The 21,645-nt window shown below is 39.5% G+C and overlaps 1 protein-coding gene across 2 annotated transcripts; it reads left to right on the forward strand.

Moving 5' to 3' along the window:
• The first annotated feature begins 1,762 nt into the window (after positions 1-1,762).
• On the forward strand, positions 1,763-21,443 carry RAB3GAP1 (RAB3 GTPase activating protein catalytic subunit 1). 2 transcript variants are annotated; one of them, XM_042827078.1, is made up of 24 exons: positions 1,763-1,802; positions 1,904-1,959; positions 3,172-3,247; positions 4,183-4,315; positions 4,557-4,635; positions 4,995-5,114; positions 5,671-5,836; positions 6,570-6,669; positions 7,567-7,648; positions 8,424-8,492; positions 9,148-9,221; positions 9,740-9,832; positions 11,219-11,388; positions 11,503-11,601; positions 11,801-11,973; positions 12,594-12,648; positions 12,952-13,320; positions 14,355-14,492; positions 15,472-15,699; positions 15,803-15,899; positions 15,989-16,092; positions 16,179-16,294; positions 17,267-17,369; positions 20,230-21,443. In XM_042827078.1, exons 1-24 carry the CDS (start codon positions 1,785-1,787, stop codon positions 20,470-20,472), a joined length of 2,961 nt encoding a protein of 986 aa, XP_042683012.1. In that variant the 5' UTR covers positions 1,763-1,784; the 3' UTR covers positions 20,473-21,443. The 2 variants fall into 2 exon arrangements, with proteins under 2 accessions (XP_042683012.1, XP_042683013.1); XM_042827079.1 differs by lacking the exons at positions 16,179-16,294; positions 17,267-17,369; positions 20,230-21,443 and having other exon boundaries at positions 15,803-15,886; positions 15,989-16,081.
• The last annotated feature ends 202 nt before the right edge of the window (positions 21,444-21,645 follow it).

Consider the following 21,645-nt stretch of genomic DNA (forward strand, 5'->3'; position numbering starts at 1 on the left):
AAACAACTCAGTTTAAAAAATAGAGATGAAAATGTCAGATATGCGTACAAATACACAGAAATAAACATACTTTTAAAGATATATAAAAGATTGACTTGAATTCATTAGAGTTACACAGAGCTACTGAATGCTAGAGAGGAAGATTATAAAGTCCATAATGAAAAATTCAGTAATAATGTGCCTAATATGAATAATGTGTGCATGGACTTTTCTCCATCTAAAGGTAAATAACATTTTCAACATTCATTACACATTTTATTACAAGTTATCCCCAACAGGAACTACCGCTGGCAATAGTTTGGGGTTGGGATTGTTTGCTTATTTGTTTAGCTCATAAATACCCACTTTTAGTCATCTCATAAATGCCTTTTATCCTTTGCACTTGAGCTCAGGACTCTCAGTAGAACTACTAATGGGAAAGCAGCCCAGTGTTGCAGCGCTGCCAATGGTAAGATGAATGCAACAGATGGCAGGTAGCAACTCTGTCCTTCAGAGTCCTTCAGGATCTTGTCCTTTAGGAATGGTTCTATTTCAAAGTCACAACAGAGGTCAGTGGAAACGAATGGCACATGTAGCTCCTGCTGGATTCAGCATTTTGCCATTTACTGTTAGTCAGCAAATGAATGTGACTTTTGTTTCTCATTCAGCAAAAAGTACACAACATGCCTTCAGCATGCATCAGCCTTCTCAAGAGACTCATCCGCCTATCTTAGATTAAATTAATTACAACAATTCTGCATGACACTTGTGTGTGTGTGAGAGAGAGAGGAATAGTGCTAATACCACACAGTGCTGCACCCTGATATCGGGCAGTACTGTCACTGGAGGCTTACAAAGCAGGAAGCAGAAGGACAACCAATATTCTGCAGAACAGCAGCTGTAGAAGCAAGCACTTTTGACTCCTCATTATGCTGAACACCAGATAACCCATTAGAAGGGTCACTATATGAGCCTGTTAAGAGTTATATGTAGAACTTTGCCAAACTTTCCCTTTTTTGAATGTTAAAAAATAATAACAATTAAAAAAAAAATTCAAAATAACAGCTGAAAAAGCTCTATAAAACAGACCGAGGTCAGCCCTTACCGTGTGTTTCCACAGCGAAGCACGGCAGAGGCACGGATTCCGCACGCAGCGCGCGGGCGGCGGGGCTGCGGGCTCAGTCCCTATTCGTGTCCCTATCTCTATCCCTGTCCCTACTCGTGTCCCTGTCTTTATCCCCGTCCCTATTCCTGTCCCTATCCCTATTCCTGTCTCAGCGGCTCGGCCGGCCCGCCGCGCTTCGTTTACACCGCGTTGCCACGGCAGCGGGCGGCGGAGCGGCACCACAGCCCTCTCCCTTCTCTCGATGCTTTCAGAGCTTCGTTTACCTCTACGTCATTTTCCCCGCTATCACCACTAAATTCTCACTAATTATTCTCTGTCTAGCTGCAGGTAGCCTTATGCAGCAGGCCTTGAGGATTACGTTATTTATTTGTATATTTGTGATGGAGAAATAGCAGTTTGTACCGCAGGGAAGCGGAGAAGGGGTAACGGTCACGGACTGAGAGAGTATTTCGGAGGAAACTCCTGTGAGGGCTGGCAGACGCTCTCCTGTGTGAAGGACACCGAGCCCCGTGGGGACACCTCGTCCCAGCAAGTCAGGAATTTATCCTGAAAAGAGGCCCCTCAGAGCGGGGAGAGCTCGACCTCATTCCTCCGTGAGGCGCCGTGCGGGGATGAGGCACCGTGTGAGGCAGCCGCCCCTTCCCGCCAGCCCTTGCGCGTGGGGCGGGCACAGCGCAAGATGGCGGCGGACAGCGAAGTGAGTGTTTGCTCATTCCTCCCGTCCCGTCCCGTTCACCCCGGTGCTCCCGGCCCGCGGCCGCCTCTCCGCTCACTGCTTTTCCCGCTCTCTCCCCACAGCCCGACTCGGAGGTGTTCGAGATCACGGACTTCACCACTGCCTCCGAGTGGGAGAGGTACGCGCTGCCGTTGGGCTGGGGCCGGCGCTGCTCCTCGCAGCCCCGGCGCCTCCTCACCTTCCTTCCCCGGCCGGATTTCGGACTGCGTCGGGCGCGATTCGAGTTCCCAGCAACTCGGTGGCCTTGTTTTTGTTGTCAGCTGAACTGAAGCAGGCAGTCACGGAAGGTGCTGTTGTGCAGTGCTCAGATGAAGCGATTCCTGGGCGGTGCGGTTGCGGTAGGGCTGACAGTGCTCGGTTGCAGTGTATAAGAGGATCTAGGCCGGCTGTTTGTGAACCAGGTGGAAGATCAGGTTTAGCCGAGGATTACAGCGAACATCCATAAACCCCATGTGTTGTAATGTAGCAGTCGAGTACTTGAAGCCCTTCAAAGTTAGCAGAGCAGCATACGGAACAACATCAGGTGAAGGTTGCTCTGCATTCTTATGTATTATTCTTTAAAATTCTTTTTCCAGTGAGAATATCTGCAGTAGAAAAAGACTTTAAGGCCTGTGTTTAAATTGAATTTAGATTACAGTTACGTGTCTAATGTAGTTTTTTTTTTTTTTTTTTTTTTTTTTTTTTCTGTAAACAGTGAAGCAGTGCTCTGTTTTGTTGCAGTACCAGACAAATGAATAACATCAGTCTCAGTTCTTCCAACTTCCATTGTCTTAATGCATGATCTGTATACTGATCTAAATTAAAGCCTGTGTTGGCCATAACTGGGATGTATTTTAATTTTAGCTGGTTGTGCTTGAAACCCTTTTTGCAAACCAGTAATTGGGGGTTGGGGTATGGGGGAAGGGTGAGTAGGAGAGCCAGAAAGCATGTTCCCCTATGTTAGAAATTACCTTTTTGGGAAAAAATGCTGCTTGAAGTATAACTGAAGTGCTCATCAGTGAAGCAGTTGGACTTGCGGATCCCCAGAGGTCTCTTCCAACTCCTATAGTTCTGTGGTTCTGTGGAAATGGGTGAGACTTTATAAACATTCAATGCATGTTCACAACGGTTGCTAAAAATAAGGCTTATCTGGGATGTGAAACTAAAAGCACCACTTTATTTGTACAAGGAAGCAGACTGCTTTTGTTGCAATCCCTGGTGTGTTACTATTTTTTGCATTGTTTTAAAGGAATTCCGCAGCAGGACTACTTGTCTGCTTTTGGGAGTTGAATTACAACACAAGCTGAGCAAGCAATCAGGAAATATTAATACCTTTTTCCCTCCTTACTAGGTTTATTTCAAAAATAGAAGAAGTGTTGAATGACTGGAAACTTATTGGGATTTCTTCAGGCAAACCTCTGGAAAAGGTCAGTTGGTCAGTTAGAGCTTCCACAGAGTGTTAGAAACTAGCAGTACCCATGGATGTGTTTATGTGTGTTCTCATTTACTTAAATGTGGGCAGCTAATGATTTGTGTTAGGAATTTCACTTGTAAAACTGGCTGTTGAACAAACAAGTGCTGTGAGGTTACTGGAATTCTGCCAGATAGACAATTTCCTTGATAAATTCCTTATGGGGGCTAGTGCTATGGTTTCTTTTCATTGCCTGTTTCCATTTGGGAACACTGTTTTAGCTGCTCTCCATTCTCAATGAGCTTGTTTATTTACCTTGCCCTCCCCGGTGCATTTGGCATGCCTCACGTACTGTGGCTGAGGTTTGCATTGTGTTACTTGTGACTCAGTACATCTCATAGAGAGACTTTCTATTTTTTTTCTCCAGAAGTCTAATTAGCAGCTTTCTGGTGGTGCTTCAGTCCTGTAAAACATGTGGGAAATTAAGGGATTTATGGCTGTCATGTTTCCAGAGGAGTTCTATAACTTAATTTTAGAGTACCAAGTATTAGGGATTAAAGCTTATGATATCTAGTGAACTAGTTGTCAGCCATAGCTGTCAGTGTGTTCCTGTATTTTGTACTGTACTGGACCTCTTGTTTTCTAGTGAGAAGAACTTTTTACAGAGTTTCACATGACTTCTAGTAGCAACTGTACAATTCTTTACGTTGCCTAATAATGCTGAAGACTTTTGTCCTTGAAATGAAAGTGATTAACGTGGATTTTAGCGTTCAGCTAAACTTAAGTGCTTTGAGAATATCTTCATAGTAGACGGTGCCTAGCTGTAAAATAAAACTGCAGGAGGAGAAAAAAATGAACAAATATTACACTAAATTTATGTGATCAAGTAATAGCTTTGTTTGTTGTTTTTCATTTTTTCAATTGCTTTTGTTTGTTATTTTCAATCTACAGGGTGTATATACTACAGGAGTGTGGGAGGAGAAATCAGATGAAATTTCGTTTGCGGACTTCAAATTCTCAGTTACACATCATTATCTTGTACAAGAACCTGGTGACAGAGATGGGAGAGAAGAAGGTGTAGAAGGTAGCTGACAGTACTCTTTCACGCCTGAAATATGTCACAGGTGTTGTAAGACAAAAGACAATTTCAGAGTGTTGATTTCATAAGCGTTGATTTGCATCTTTGTGAAATTTTGGGGGATCTGATGGGTTGGACTTGATATTTCTGATTTTTACTATGTCTTACAGTGAACAAATTGCTAAAGAAGTAAACAGTGTAAATGATGGATGCTGATGCTCTTATGTGTCTTTTTTTTTTTTTGCAGATGCCCTTCCCCTGCCTATGCAGGACTTGCTCTGCATGAACAATGACTTTCCTCCTAGAGCCCACTGTCTGGTAAGATGGTATGTATGCTGCCTTTCTTCTCTAATACGGAGAAGCATAGTGATAGTTTGTTTTTCAGTCTAATTACAGTTTTTACTAACTTTAGTAAGAAACTCGGGACTGGTACACCTGAAAATCCTCACATGACTTCAGTAGTGTTTGAGCATTGTTGAATTAGTGTAGTGGTGAGATGATCTGCGGTACTGCGTTCCCAGTCAGATCTTGGCCTCTCTGAAAGAAGCGACACACAGCAAAATAAGAGTCATGTCCTGCTGGCAGGAATTAGGTTATTCAGGTTGTAATATTCCTGACAATTCTGTGTTTGAGCTGGTTTATTGGAACACACAACTATGTTGTCTTTCCCTGCTCTTTCTCTAAGGTACGGCTTACGTGAGTTTGTGGTTATTGCTCCAGCTGCAAATAACGATGCGGTTCTTAGTGAATCGAAATGTAACCTCCTGCTGAGTTCTGTTTCTATTGCATTGGGCAACACTGGCTGGTAGGTGAAAGCATGAACTTTTTTAAGGTGAAACTAGTGTGCTATTTATATAGTTCTTTATTTATTTAGGAAGAAGTATTTAGTTGTTAGTGAATTACATTGTGTTTCTTGCATTTGCACCATAATACTGTTACAAAAAGACTTTTTAAGTATCTTTCCACAGTAACTATATAAATATTGATTCAGTATGTTATTTATATTCATTGTTGTATGGAAACCTCAAAGGCTTATAAAACTGTTGCATGTTGTTGGGATAACTGGCATATGGAACACAACTTCTGAAAGATTTCTTCTGTGTGGTAACTGTGAATTTCTAGTAATTATGAGTAGCTTTTAGTAATTGGACTGAAAGCTAACAGGTCATTGAATCTTTGCATCTGTGTTTCTCATGACAATTTTTAGGCGTTCTCTTTAATGATGAAGTTAAGAATATTTTTCTGTGATTCATATTTAGCATTTTGAATTGTGTTCTCCTAAGAGAAATACATTGTAAAAAATACAGTGTTTAAAAGGCTATGAGCTGGCAGAGATAATCCAAAATGTGGGTGTTTTACAGTCAGGTGCCGTTGTTTGTGCAAATACATCAGAAGTGGCGCCGTATGTATGTTGGAGAGTGCCAAGGTCCGGGAGTTCGAACTGACTTTGAAATGGTTCATCTTCGCAAAGTCCCCAGCCAGTATACTCACTTATCGGGATTACTGGATGTCTTCAAGTCCAAGATTGTAAGTGCATCTGCACATACATACCTGATACTAAGAATTATTATTCTGTCACCTGACTGCCATTCATTTGCTTCTGTCTTCTAGCGAGTTGTTGTGTAAATATCAGACTTACTGTCAATACCAACAGAGTGTCTTCCCAGATATTGTTGCTCTGTATCTAGTAGTAGAAAATTAACAAAAATTGTATAAATTCTCCACTGGCATATGAAGGCCAAATCTTTCTGATTTGCAGCCTACTTGCAACAACTCCCTTTTCCAATAGAGACAAGCTCTACGTGCTGTTTGAAAGGAGAGGGGAAGGTTGAGGTGCATGTTTGTTCTGATAGTTGTAGCGCCAGCACCCAACCTCCTATAAATAGTGAAGAACAATATGATAGTAATCTGAGGGGCCTGGGTGGACTTCTCTGGAGTGGTATGGCTGACTGCAACACTTTGCTGACCACCAACATTAGTCACAATCTCATCAAAACACTGAAAAAGTCCTTACTGAAGACCTGTCATATTCTGTGTTAGTTACTTGTACGTTACCAGCTAAATAGAGCTTGTAAATGTTGCACGGGTTTTAGAATGTTTATGTGCTTAGTTCTAGCACAAGCGTCTTGCTAAGCAGAGGCTTTACTGGTAATTCTTGGTAATTCATAAATTTGATGGAATGTATGGTAGTTTATATTAGAATTAAGTTCTGTATGAAGATATTTTAAAGGATGTGCACTTAACAGTGGATGTTTTCAAGGGATGCCCGTTAACACCACTGCCTCCAGTGAGCATGGCTATTCGGCTTACGTATGTGCTTCAAGATTGGCAACAGTACTTCTGGCCGCAGCAGCCACCAGGTGGGAGTTTTGTGTCCGTGTAATAGCCTGTCTTAAGATAAATGGCAAATGCAAAAGAAAACGCTTCTGTATCTTGCCAGAGGAATTAAAGGCTGTGATGAGCTAACGAGTTCGAAGCTCTGAAGATAGGACTGTGGCTTATGTTTGTGACAGTTGTTTTTTATTAGTATTAGACAAACTGTGGTATGTCTAGAACCATAGTATTTGTTTGGAGAGGAGAGGATAACTGTCCATAGATCTGTAAAGAATTCTGCCCTGAGTTCCACGCAGAACCTGCTGGATTCATGTTTTATAGATGTTACTGCTTCACAAGAGTACTGGTCAGTTATTTCAATAAAAAGATTGATTTTAATGCTTTGCTGTTTATTAACAATAGGAAGAGGAGAAAATCTTGTGTGGACCTTGCTTGAGGTAGAACTTTGGATTATTTTGTTGTTATTAAGCGAAGGAGTTAATTCTTTTATGTAGTAAAAACTGCTGATCAAGCACTCTTGTTGAGGGGAGAGGTGAGGAAAAATAACGGTATCTGAGGTATACATGTGAGGCTTGAAAAGTTTGCACCAGTAATGCTACTTAGAAAAAAAGTCCTAGATGCTTACTTAAGAGCTCACTGTGTGATACTGTGTGCGTCCTTGGCGGTCGTTCTTGAGTTACAAGGATTTGTTCTTACCAGAACAAATTGTTTTGATTATCTAGTTGCAACATTACTTCCTAGTTTCGATTGGAAGCAACTACTTTGGCTATGTGCTAGGACTGTGTTTTCATACCTCTGTCACCTAACTATTCAGTTACTTTCTGATCAGCCAACACATTGCAGTCTTACTTTGAAAATGGCATGATATGGTTTTTCAAAAACCCCATGAATTCTGTATGGGAAATGTGTTGATTTATGTTCAGATATAGATGCTCTAGTTGGAGGAGAAGTTGGAGGCCTTGAATTTGGGAAGTTACCATTTGGTGCCTGTGAGGATCCTATTAGGTAAGATAAAAGTTGAAAAAACCTGTTGGTTTTTTTTTTGGGGGGGTGTAGGTTTGTTGTTTTTTTTTTTTGACTTTGCTTAATGGAGGACTTTAAGGTATGTCATTTGAGCTTTGCTGTCCTATACTGACTGTGTCAGTAGCAGAATGCTATATTATCCAAATTTAATAGCAAGTAACACAACTTGGCAAGTGATATAATGGTATTAGAATTGCAGCTTATAAATGTTCCATCGTAAACTTACAGAGTATTTAGTTTGTTCCTGAAACTGTTATGTTGGAACACGTTAACTGGAGAAAACTTTAAAAATCATATGCTTTCATTCAGCATTCTTTCATTCAACATGTGGACTTGATCATTTTTTTTACTGTCGCATTTGTAGAAGACTTTACATGAGAGAGTCTATTAACTGAGTTGTTACAATACTTCTGATGTCTTATTCCAAATACCCCATCACTACTCAGCAAATCAAAGGGTCATTTAATGTATTAGACAGTATCAAAGCAGTAGGCAAGTTATGTAGGTTTTTCTTTCTGTAGTGGGGTACCATTACAGAGGATAATGCACAATCTCTGCTTTCACGGAGAGGAGTGGAGAAAGGGACCTGTGTGCCAGCTGCCAGTAAGGCTGAGTGCAGTGCTGGGTGATGGAAACTTGTTGGAAATACGCACAGTTCTGTGCTTAGCTGCAAAACCCATGCAGGCATTTAAGCATAAGCAGTCATGTGAGTCAAGATCTTACGGTTGATAGACACTTGTATCTTGTTCTGTTTCAGTGAGCTCCATCTAGCCACTACGTGGCCTCACCTAACAGAAGGTGTAATTGTTGACAATGATGTCTATTCGTAAGTATTTTGTCTGAATTGCAAGCATCTGGATGTGTCCTCTCCACTTGTTAACTGCTGCATTTAAGTGACATTGGGACTCTGTATGTGGCTTTTTGTGGAGTGCTAAGATCTACTGATAGAATGTCTGCTCTGGAAAAAATATTTTTGAAGTGCATTTCTGTGTGAGAAAATGTTATGCTGTGAGCTCAACAGAATGTACATCTTGGGGCATACTGCCATGCTAACCTTACAAGTTTTGTGTATTGCATTTTTTCTTGAAAGGAGGATAGCAAGATTTAGAATAAGGAAAGCATTAGGAGCTCAGTGATTGACATCCCTCTTTCTAAAGAGGAGAACAATGTGCACTTGTACATCAGAAAGGAAGAAAAGACTTGTGGTCTACTGTTTTAAGTAATGCAAAAATAATTTTTCAACATCAGTAGATTTCTAAAGATGATTTTACTTAAAGTTGAGCTGAGTCGTTCTTTTGATTTTTATTCATGTCATATGTCTGTGAAAACGAACTCTTGCTTACATTTTAGAATGCTTTTCATATTCCTCTGTATAATTAGGTGTATATTACAGCTTCACAACTATGAAATTTTATTTAAGAATTTAGTGCTCATCTCTTGTATACCTGTGGTTATGGAATTAAACTTTTTTTTTTTTTTAGTGATCTAGATCCTATTCAAGCACCACAGTGGTCTGTAAGAGTCAGAAAAGCAGATAATCCTCAGTGTCTATTGGGTAAGACATCACAACTTTGTATCTTCTTTTATTGCTTTTAAGCTGTTTAGAAATTAGAATTGAATGATTGATTCCCCGATGACCTGGTTCCTCACTCCCCTAATTTCTTTGAGTGTACTGTATTTTGGACTTCTTTTTCCAAGAACACAAGCTTTGCAAATAGTTTCTTATAGGTTAGTCTATGTGTGCCATTAACTTCAGTGCTGTTCTTACTTCTTCAGGTTCCAGAGAGTAAATGTTTACTGTGCATGTTCTGTTCTGCTGTACAATTGCAGTTTGCTTTGGGTGAGGTCTGGTGCTGTGGAGTGGTGGCTGATAGGTGTCTAGCAGTGCATTTTCTGATACTTAGTTACCTGGTTTAAGGATATTTTGTGCTTTGGAAGAGATTATTGTGTTCATTCAGAAAAAGACAAAGTTGTCATCAGAAAAAAAGAGGAAGTTATCAAGAATTGTTTGATGATTAGCTTATTGTTCAGTGAGAATTCAATCTAGTTGTTCAGAAACTGTTTCTCTTACAGGTGACTTTCTTAATGAATTCTTCAAGCTTTGTCGTCGGAAGGAATCAACTGATGAAATACTGGGAAGGTCTGCATTTGAAGAGGATGGAAAAGGTAAAGCTAAAATCTTGTTGACTTATGTTTTTGATAGTTATTCGTTTCACAAATCTGACCTTTCCTGCCACTTCTCTTGACTTCAGATTCAGCAGTATTTTATATTTTTTACCTTCAGGCATTTTCTGGAACACTTCCACAAATTTGGGTAATGCTTAATATGAATACTTAACATGAATTGGCAATTTCAGCTCTTGAAGGGTCAGAGGGCAAATTCCAATGCTATATTTTTAATTAAATGAGAAAGAAAATGAGACTTTCCTTTTGACTGCTTACGTAGAAGACTTGGTGTTGAGCAAGCATTAAACAGATTCATCTGCATTATTTTCTGTATTTTTATACTCACTACTTTCTGTTTTTTGAAATACTGTGTTATGTGCTTTTAAACAGCCAAATAAGAGTGATATCTGTTTGAAAGTCTTTGATCTCCTTTCCACTTCAAAGGCCTATCTTACTGAGAGAGAAATGAAATGAAGCTAAAACCAAAATTGTTAGACCAATAGGTCAAGCATTATCCCAACAGTGTGGGGATACTGGCATTTTTCTGATGCCCTTGTCCCTTTCTTTCAATTCTCTTACTTTGCATGTTGAATGTATTTTGAAGGAGCTCAAAAACAAAAGAAAAGGAGCTAGCTAGTTAGCTTTAAAAAGTGTTGGACTCTGTAGAGTAAAATCATAGAGTCATAGAATGGCCTTGAACGGGTCTCCAACCAGCAGATCAAGCTGCCCAGAGCCACATCCATCCTACTTCTATTGCTTGGCATAATCTCTTCAGCCCTCCCTTAGCTCTTGTTTCCTTAAAATGTCTGCCAAGATGAGGTTTTCCAGGCTAATAATTCACTGAAATTTGTTTTTACACTTTTAAACAATATTAATTCATTGGTTTTGGAGTTGACCAGCTACAGCTTTGTCTGGAAAATATCTTTTGATTTGAGGAGTTTAACAGAAGAATCCAAAACAAAATAGTGCACAGATTGTCTAATCTAAAGCTCCAGCATAAACTTGCATGTTCTGTTACCTACAGTTTACTCAATTTTACCATGTGTAAGTGGGCTCCTCAGCAGGTTTTTTTTTTTTTTTTGCTGATACTCTGCCTGTCATTATCTGCAACTATGCAGTACTTGCAGTAGATGGCAGGCACTACCTACAGTCTTATCTTCATTCAGAAAAAAGTAAATTAAAGGTGGTTGGTCTGCGACTCCTTTGTGATTCCTGGTTCTGCTATATAACTGTGACCAAGAATTTGTCCTTTGACCAAGGATCAAACATTGATAGCATGAGGGTATAGCTTAGGTTAATAGGGTTAAAATTCAGTGCAAGAAGTATAGATTGATTACAGCAGGTAGACTTTGAGTTGATTTTGTTCTTTTCTTTTTTCAATTGCAGAGGTTGCTGATATCACTCATGCTTTGTCGAAGCTCACTGAGCCAGCGCCTGTCCCAATTCATAAACTATCTGTCACAAATATGGTTCACAGTGCAAAGAAAAAGATTCGCAAGCACAGAGGTGTAGATGAATCACCTTTGAACAATGAAGTTTTGAACACTATTCTTCTGGTAAGTGAGCAGAATTAACTTAAAGAAAAAAATGCTTCTGATGTCATTTTCATTATTTGAATTGCATTGATCCACTCCTTGAAACAGCCTAAGTTTAAATGTTATTTCTTCAAGTTCTTATTTCCTGATGCTGTTGACAAACTGGCAGAGGGATATGAAAGCAGGGCTAGCTCTTCAGCAGGAAGCAATCCTCCTCCAGAGAACGAAGATTACGTAAGTTGTACCAACTGATACTTGACAGAGGGAAGACAGAGGGAACACGATCTGTAGTGCATGTTAATACAGACTTTGTTGTGACCTTCAGTTTTATAATTGGTGAATTTTGGAAAGATACACAGAATGCACAGATTGTATGGTTTTGGTGAAAATGCCATTGGTTCTGTATTCCTGCTTTCTTTTATTTCTCATATAGAATCTCTTCAGTCAGTTTAAATCTGCTCCTTCTGATAGTCTGACATACAAATTAGCTTTATGTCTTTGTATGATAAACTTCTACCATGGAGGAGTGAAAGGAGTGGCACATCTTTGGCAAGAGTTTGTGTTAGAAATGCGCTACAGATGGGAGAACAACTACCTTATTCCAGGGTAAGATTGATTTATTTAATTGCAAACGCTGTCTGCTGCTTTTATTATCTTTCCTTCCTAAAATACGAAAGGAGAGCGAGTAGGGAAAGAATCTGCACACTCTGTTAAACTTGAGACATCTGAAGGAAGCTCCAGTTAAAGAGCATTCCACTGTTTGGAGGAAAAAGAAGCTTATGCAAATGCTTAGCTTCCAAATTATCAGATAAAAATGAAGGAGCTGTTATAGAGCGAAATACCTTCATTTTGTGGTGTAGTTCCACCACTTTTCTAAGGGAGCTGTTCCCAGTTCCTGTTGGTGTAGTTGCCTTTTCAGGCAGATGATGCTATCTCAGCTATCATTCAAACACAAAACTGACCAGGGAATGCAGAATCTGCCTGCTTTATACTGCTACACTTGATCTCTGAGCTTCAAAAATGATCTCTAGGAAGTAAATGTAGTTTAAATTCTGTGCTTGTTCAGTCACTACTTGTCTGCTGGGACTACAAAAGAGCTGCATAGTGGAACAGGTGGGGGTGGGTTTGTTGTGGGTATCTGCCTCTTTCCTGATTTCAGGTGATTTAAGACCATGTGTGTGTGAAAAGTTCATAATTGGTAATAGTTAACTTCTACCTTTTGTTAGATTAGCTAATGGCCCTCCAGATCTGAGATGCTGTTTACTGCATCAGAAGCTTCAGGTAAATATCCCAAATTTCAGAATGATTTTTCTCCTAGAGAAACAATCCAAGTCATAACCATTGTTATTTAAATACGTTGGTTTTTTTTATAGATATAGTTAGGCTTGTATCACTTGGTCTGGATCTCCATTCCTTGGCAAAATCTTTGTTATAGTACCAGTTCAATGAGATTAATGTCTTTTGGAATCGTAAGAGATTTTTGGTAATTCTTCATGTTTCTCTGTGATGTTTTTTTTTCTGTAAAAGAAGTAATTGCTAAACACTTTTCTCCCCCGTACCCCCCCCCCCCATATAACTTGTTAGATGTTAAACTGTTGCATTGAAAGAAAGAAAGCAAGAGATGAGGGGAAAAGGGGGAGCGTGTCAGATCGTTCACCTGGTGGTTCTTCTGGAGATACTGGAAAAGGAGCAGACCACTCTGGAGATTACCTGAAGGAGACTGATAAAGAAGTTGGAAAGTCTTGGGAATCGTGGAGTGACAGTGAAGAGGAATTTTTTGAATGTCTAAGTGACACAGAAGATCTGAAAGGAAATGGACAGGATAATGGAAAAAAAGGAGCAAAAGAAGGCAGCAAAGAGCCTGTAAACCTGAAACCAGAAGGCCGCCTGCATCCTCATGGGAAGCTGACACTGCTGCATCCAGGAGAGCCTCTCTACATTCCCATAACACAGGTTAGATAGCCAGAACTGAGCCACATGTGCAGTGTGACTCTCATGCAGTACCGTTCATTCTCAGGATTGTGAAGTTGCATGTAGTTTGCAGGTTATTTATTTGGACCTAAAACAGAGGAGTGGCTATGTCTTAAGAGTGGATTTTCAATATTTTATAACTTGGTGAAGGTGTTTAAAGTGAAATCTTACATGCTTTTACCAAATTTAATTCAAAACACATTTATTTCATTTGAAATGAAAACTAAGCTGTCTTGCCTACCTCACGCTCTGTTTTTTTTCCTTATTTCCAATTCCTAAGGCATCTTCCATTCCCTTCCTATTTTTTTACTTATGTTTCTGTGGTGTGACACATTTAAGACTCCATATGTTTGGTCATCTGAGCTGATAGTAATTTCCACCAGATGGACCAGAGTACTGGATCAGTTTTGCTACTGCTTCTTGTCTTTTAGAGATGCACTGAGAAATATTTCAGAAGGCCATAGTCATCAGCTTAGGACCTCACTATCTAGAGCAGATTTCCCCCAGTGAACTGGAAACCTTATTTGATTTTCTTGTAGAGGGGTGAAATAGGAAACAATGGTGTCCGAGGAAGTAATGTGAATTCAGCCATGCGTGAATACAGTGGTTTTCCTTTGAGAGAAATTCACCTATCTGATGTTGCTTCACATGGGTAAAAAGAACAAGCAGAGAGCAGTGAGGCAGAATGTCATCAGTTAATTACGTGCTGACAGCATCAGTGGCAAAAATCCTGCATTTCTTTACCACAGTGGGTCTAATCAGAACAGTATCAGTCAAACATCAGACTTAATCTGTTGTTTTTTGTATACTGAAGTGTTTCTTAGGTAGTGTTTGTTTTGTTTGTTAGCGTCCTTTTCAGACGCACAGTTTCAGGTTAAACAGTTTAAGCCAAAGAAACTTACGTTATTTCCTTAAAGTACAAATTGAGTACTGAGGGAGCTGTCAGCCACTTCTTCCTTAAGGAGGGCTAAGATGAGGAGAAACTATTTGTGAACTTGCCTTTTTCTGTCTCGCAGGAGCCAGCACCCATGACTGAGGATTTGCTGGAGGAACAGTCTGAGGTTCTGGCAAAACTTGGGACCTCAGCAGAAGGTGCACATCTTCGAGCACGCATGCAGAGTGCCTGCTTGCTCTCAGATATGGAGTCTTTTAAGGTATACTGCTTGAAAAATTCCACGAGCCTGCTTTTGTCTTCATCAAATTATTCTTCTTGCATGTGTTGAACAATTTTTAAGGGTTTTATAATGAGTCTTTTTCCTTAGACAGAACAGTTTCAAAATAGTTTAAAGTTGAAATTAAAAGCCCATTGATAAAACTGCTCAAACCCTTCAGGATCTGTGGCTATCCAGTCTATTGCACTGTAGTGTTCTGCTGAATTCGTACGGTGTTGGATTTGTGTGACTTTCTTCAGGAGATTAAAAAAACAAAACAAAACAAAACCATGGCATTTTAGTTGATAAACTGGAAATTAAAAATCAGGATAGCCTTTATAAAAGAGGGAGGATATTTATTTTAGGATCCTTTTTGAAGGAAGAAGAAAAGGAACTTCTGTAGTTAGAAGACAGAAGGTCATTGCTGGAAGCATGTTCATGCAGCTTACTGATTCTTTCTTTCATTTCTGTCTTGTATAAGCTTATGCACTGTGGCTCTGAGCAGTAGTTGGTGACCCTGCCCACAGTAGAAGGGGTTGAAACTAGATGATCTTTGAGGTACTTTTTCAACCCAGGCTATTCTATGATTCTATGATAAAAACTTGTGAAAATTTAATATTTCTTGCATTTATGAAGTACCAGGTGAAGCTTGACTTCACAGTATGACTTCGAGTTTGCCTGCAGTAATGTGTGAATCTCCTGGTTTTTTTGAGGGGGGCGTAAGAGGAAGGTTTCTTTTTGTTGATGGTGTGGTTTCCACATACATTCCTCCTCACACCCTACTCCACTGTTTTGCTTTGCATTTGCTTTTTTCCCCTCACCCAGGTCTCTTTTCTAGCATAAATTTTGCTGACTATGAACAAAATTCCCTGACTTTCTGTTCATAGCCTGTGGTGTGCCCTCAAAACTATACTGCCTTCCTACCCAGTTACACTTTTACAGGATTCTGTGAAGTACAAATTTAATGTCGTCTTCATTCCAGGCAGCCAATCCTGGCTGTTGTCTGGAGGATTTTGTGAGGTGGTACTCTCCTCGGGATTACATTGAAGAGGAAGTGGTTGATGAAAAGGGAAATGTGGTAATTAAAGGTGAGCTGAGCGCCCGAATGAAGATCCCCAGCAACATGTGGGTGGAGGCCTGGGAGACAGCAAAACCAGTCCCAGCACGGAGGCAGAAGAGACTCTTCGATGACACTAGAGAAGCAGAGAAGGTAACAATTCTGTGGCTAGTGATGGCTGCTTATCTTTTGAACTTAACCTTAACTGTGAGAAGCAGTTCTGATCGTTAATGTATTAATTTTTCTGTTGTTAAAGGTACTTCATTACCTTGCTGTTCAGAAACCAGCTGACCTTGCACGGCATCTCCTGCCTTGCATCATCCATGCAGCCGTACTCAAGGTAAAGGAAGAAGGTAAATAATGTTTAATAAATTATTATGGTATTTTAGGTTGAACACTAATGCAATAATGAGAACTTGTTTGGTTCTCTTCCTCCTAACAGAAGTACTAGAAGATATATCTTCAGTTAAGAAGATTATTAAACAGATAATATCTCATTCCAGTAAAGTTCTACGATTTCCAAATCCGGAGGACAAGAAGCTAGAAGTAAGACTTCTATGTTAGTTTGTGCTGGAAACTTGATAGACTTGTTTGTGGGAGTGCTAAGAATAAATCTTTTCATTAAAATACAGGAAATTATTGCTCAGATTATGAGTGTGGAAGCTATCATTGCCAGGGCCAGGTCTTTGAAGGCAAAATTTGGAGTAGAGAAATGTGAAAGTGAGGAGGAGAAGGAAGATCTCCAAAGGTGACTGATTTTGTATATTTATTTGCTTATTTAATTCCCTCTAGTTGTTTTGTTTTTTTCCTCTGCTGCTCTTTCTTTAGTAATGTCAAAATTTAGGATACATGGAAGTGATGATAATACAGGAATACTAAAGAGTCATATTTAACATGATGTATTTAATTTGGTGTCCCTGTCCCTATGCTACCCAGGGGTGGGCACCTTGTATGCCCATCTGAGTAACCATGTCTTTAAAACATGTGATATCTACTATTTTGATGGGATTTATTTTCTGTTGGTACTGGAAATGTGACATTTTTGTGTAAGTAAAAGGTGTATGCAATCAACTTTTGTTGCAATTTATGTTAAAATTAGAAGGACGAGGAATTTCATGCTTTCTACAACTAATATGGAATGAATTGCTGCCCAAAGTTACACTTCCTTATTGTAGTTTCCCTAGTAATTCTAAATGTCAGTAAGACATATAAATAAAAAGAGACAAGGCATGTTTCATTGTTGTCACTACCTGCTGTCGGATTTACTTTCTGCTAAAGCTGACTAACGTGTAACATGCTTTAAAAGAAATAAGTAGTTCTTGCTGCTCTAGGCGATGGTTTAACCCCAGTGGGTAGCTCAGGACCATCGTACTGCCCTCTCCCTCATCTTCTTCAAAAACATAGGAGGAGAAAATACAATGGAAAAAATGTTGTGGCTCAAGATAAGGACAGGGAGATCATTCACCAGTTAGTGTCATAGCTTAGTGTGAAAGAATGAGCGATAGGGCAGGAGGCAATCACAGAAGGCTAAGGGGTGGAGAGGAAGTGTTACTCTGAAATGAAATTTTTTTCCTTAATTTTCTGGAACAGAGAATTCAGAGTTAGCCCCTAGTGCTAATTCTGTTAGATGGAGACCCCCGCATGGGAAGCAATTGTATTTTTAGATGAGAAAGCAGAACAAGCAAAAATTCTTTTTTCTTTTTAATCGTTTGTATCACAGATTTGTGAACTGTCTCCTGGAGCAGCCAGAAGTGTCTGTTCTTGGTGCAGGAAGAGGACCTGCTGGCAGCGTTATTCACAAACTGTTTGTGAATGCTCAGAGGGTAAGAGAGTTCTTGACTGCTGCTCTGAGGCCTCAAACCATTTGAATGCAATAAGTTAACATATGCTGGCTGTTTATATTGTCTACATATATCCACGTATTTTTATAAATGTGACTGCATTTTTGGGTGTTTTTTTTTTTTTGTGATATTCAACATGATTTTAGCTACAACAGTATCCCACCAAGAGTAGGTGACCTGTGATGTGAAACTTGAAAGGAAGTTGAGTAGATAGAGCTGTTGTTAATGTTTGATTTACTTTGAATTATAACACTAATGCAATTACGGCACAAATTTCTGCTTCAGTGAAGTTGTGTAACATATGCAACATTGCAGAAAGAACTGTTGAGTGGGATGATGGTTTTACATGGAATGCAGAGAAGCATGCCATAATATTAAATACTTCTTAGACTGAGGCTTATATTCAGAAACTTTCTGGTATGGAAACTTATGTGCTTATGAAAAGTGTCAGTTCTCTCAACTCTGTTTTTGCTTTATTTACTGCCCGTGTCGTGTCTGTTTTCTTGAAATCTTTCCCCATTTTGTATTTTTTATAAATAATGCTTTTTTCCTTAAGCAGTTTTTTTTTTTAATAACTGGCTTGGTAAGTACTGATTTCCGAAGTTCTTGGACTGCAGTCAGCCTACAGCTTCTCTCAGAATTTCAACTATCTGTAGCATCAAATAATCTAAATAAAATTTAACTGCAGTGATAATAACAAGGTGACATAATGTTGCAGAAATCTTAAAGCCTGAAACCATGTTTAGAGATCACTGCTGGAAAAAAAAGTGATTTGGAATTAAGCACTTCTGAGGTGTGGATGCCTTAATGATAATCTGTAATATTTTGCAACTCGGTGTAAAAAGGACCATTCTGAAAACAGGCCACAGTTATTCTGATAAATAAAAATCGAAACATTTGTTTTACCCTTAAGAGAACTTTAGTCTAGTGAAAGTTGTGTTGCAAATCTCAACATGCAGGAGCCAGCTTAACTGAGAAGAATTTCTCTTAAATCTTAAGATTATGCCCTATAAAGGTATGGAAATGTATGCACTTCTTTTTAAATCATGTATTTTGTTTTAGAAGTTGAATTTCTAACGTTAACAAGTAAAAATACATGTAATTTCTACAGTTTAGTTTAGTAGCTTACAGCCACTTCCCACTAGCTGCTGGTCACTGTTAAGACTTCTTAGTGGGATGGGAGTTAATTTGCTGCAGGAAAGCATGTTTAATCTACCATTCATTAGTCTGGTAGAGAGTTGTCTGGGAATTATAAGTTGAATGACTTTATTATTCATTACCTTTTGAATCTGGACTCTTCTCTGGGTTGTGTAAAATATCTTCTTTTCAAACTTTCTCAGGGAAAATATGATAGCAAGTGCATGCTCTTAGAAGTAGAGTGCATGATGTCTCTTAAACCTGCAGTCTCCTTCTAGCCTCTTGTTAGTCATCTCTGACTTGCCTTTGTTTCTATCTTTCATCATTGGTTCTTTTCTCATCCCTTTTCAAGCTGACTGAATCTTCTGATGAGGTAACCAACTTTGTCCCTCATTTCCCACTCATCTTCCTTAGCTGCATAGAGTTGAAGCTTTTGGTAGATAGAGTACAGCCTGATGTGGTTGGTACTGTAGTTCCTGAGCATAAAAATAATATTGTGTTTCCAGAATGGTTTTTCCTCATTTGCAGACTTTCTTTTAGAGCCTATTGGGAAGTGAAAATGAAGACAAATTTAAAATATAAAACCAAAAACAAGAATAAAAAATGCAAACTTTTCTTCAGGTGAATACTAATACTCACTGATGCTGAAATATGTGGCCTGCCTTTTATATTTTTCTCTGTTGCTGTCACTATTTTCTTGCCTATTAAACAGCCAGTTGCTTTGGGGGAAGGTAATGATTTATATAGTATACTGTGTGGATGTCACGATCCAGCTACTACCAAAACTGTTGAGATAGCAAAGCTTATTAAAGCTACTGAAACTTTTGGACAAAAGTATAGAGGTGTTCTGAGAGGGAGAACTAGAGTAACTGAAGAAGTATAGCAAAGAGAACATCCTGTCTGCTTTCCTTGAACTGTTTTTGGACATACAAATGCCACTTGTCCCTGGTGACTGACCGTGTCAAAGGCTGCAGAGCCAGGCAGAACTGGGTTCCTGCTCTTGGGGGCTGGATGGGTAAGAGCTGGAAGCAGAGAGAGTGGATAGGTCATTCTGCAGGTTCTTCTGTGATGTTCCTAGTCTTTATTTAAGGAGTTCAGTACCCTGTTAGGCTATTGGAGAGTGTGTGTGTGCGTGTCTGTCAAACCATCTGAGGAACAGCCAGGAAGTTGGCAGAAATGGCAGAAGTATGCTACTCCTTTCAATATGCAGTTGTAGTGTTGCTGCTTACTGGCAGTGAGTAGAGATAGAGATGGCCCAGTGTTGTTTGCTCTGTGATGTAACCTTAGCAAGCCTCTCTTTGGTCATGGAGAGTACACTGAAGTTACATGTTGAATTTCAAAGGCAAGTGACTTTTTGTCAAGGCTCAGTGGCAGCCCTGGTTACTTCTACAACGAGGGTGGCTTGACCAAATGCGTAGCAATGAAGAGCTGAGGCTAGTTTCATGACTGAGAAAGGGTAGTTTTGTGTGGTGAAAACCTTATTTCATGCTTTTCAAAACCCAAGGAGCTTACCATCCACAAAGGTTCTTCCATTCGATTGTGTGCAGTTTATTTCTTGACATCCCATTAGTGTCTTGTGCATATACGTAAAGCCTTCTGATATTTATCATTGCCGATCTTCCTCTTCTCCTCTTACAAATTCTTTTCTGAATTCTAGTTGCAAGGAACAGCCTGCCCTGTAGTTACACTTCTGCTTTTATTTAAGATTTCTGCAGTGCCTCCGCTTGATGAAGAACTGAGGAGATCAGGTTCAGCAGATGAGCGAAGACTCAACACGGGCTCCATGTCAGACTTCCCCCCGCCCACAGGCCGGGAGATCATCCTGCGCACAACCGTCCCCCGTCCTGCACCTTATTCCAAACCGCTGCCCCAGCGGATGTACAGCGTGCTTACAAAAGAAGACTTTCGACTTGCAGGTGCCTTTTCAGCAGACACAACTTTCTTCTGATGTAACCGTAGCTGTGTTACCTTGTGTGTCTTCACAAGTAGAATGTTACTCATTTTCCTTCAGGGAAGTTAACACTTACAGATCTACCAGCTTGTGGGGAGGAGAAAATAAGGTTGTGGGTAGTGGCAGGGAGTGATAGTCGCAAGGACAGACCTCAGCTGGGATTTGAGAAGAAGGACTCCAAATGCTCCATCTTGGAGGGCTGGAGAGGCGGCAGCAGTGGTTTTGCTCTTCTTTGGGGAAGAAAGTTTATTTAGCCATCCCCCTCTGTCCACATGGAGCACATGTTTTTGCATTGGCTTGTTTAATTATGGATGTTAATGGGCTACTCTCAAATACTTCATGTTCAAGGTTATGCAGACTGTCCAGCTTTACAGTTCTTAATCAGACTCGATAAAGTGATATTAGCCTACTTAAATTGATGTGTAGACATTAATTTGTATTTATTGCTAATCACAAATGTTGAGCTCAGTATTTTTTCGGTTAATCTGTAAGTTGCAAATACTTCTAAAATACCTTTTATTTTATTTAAAGTGCACAACACATTCTAGTTCTTGCCTAACTCTCCTAGCCTTGCACCAGTCATCTGAAAAAAGGTCTTGTCTTTGGGATAAGAGCTACTATAATCCTATTAGCATTAAGCCTAATCAGTTTTAGATGCTTTTTATCCTTCCCTGCATGCAAGGGCCAAAGCTGTATGTAAATTACATGTACAGAGGTTTTAAACCAAAGTGAAGCTTACAGTAGAGACCATTTAAATGCATACTGTCTTTGATCTGATATGATAAACTAACCCCATTGAATATCATGCAAACACTATGACTTGTATGTGCCAATGTTGCTTTACAGTGATCTTACTGTGTTTTAATCAGAATGAGCAGGTCAGTCACATTACAAAATTAAATGTAAAAACTGTGGTATTGTTGACATTATTCAATAAATTTAAACTTACTGGTTCTAAGAACTTTTCAGGTTGGAGTGTTTGTTTTCTTTTAAATCGAAATACTACTTAGATGTCATACTTTCATAGCTTGATATAGAAACAAACTTGTTTGTGAATAGATCACGTGTAAAAAGTTCCTTCTATCTCAAATACTTCTCTCTGATAGACATGCGTCAAGTAAAAATGTGTTACGGATGTTTTGTGTTATTTTTTTCTTTTCTTTTTTTTTT

The sequence above is a fragment of the Centrocercus urophasianus genome, unplaced genomic scaffold, assembly GCF_019232065.1.
Source record: "Centrocercus urophasianus isolate 14NV4802_14NV808 unplaced genomic scaffold, USGS_Curo_1.0 seq_28, whole genome shotgun sequence".
NCBI classification, from domain to species: domain Eukaryota; kingdom Metazoa; phylum Chordata; class Aves; order Galliformes; family Phasianidae; genus Centrocercus; species Centrocercus urophasianus.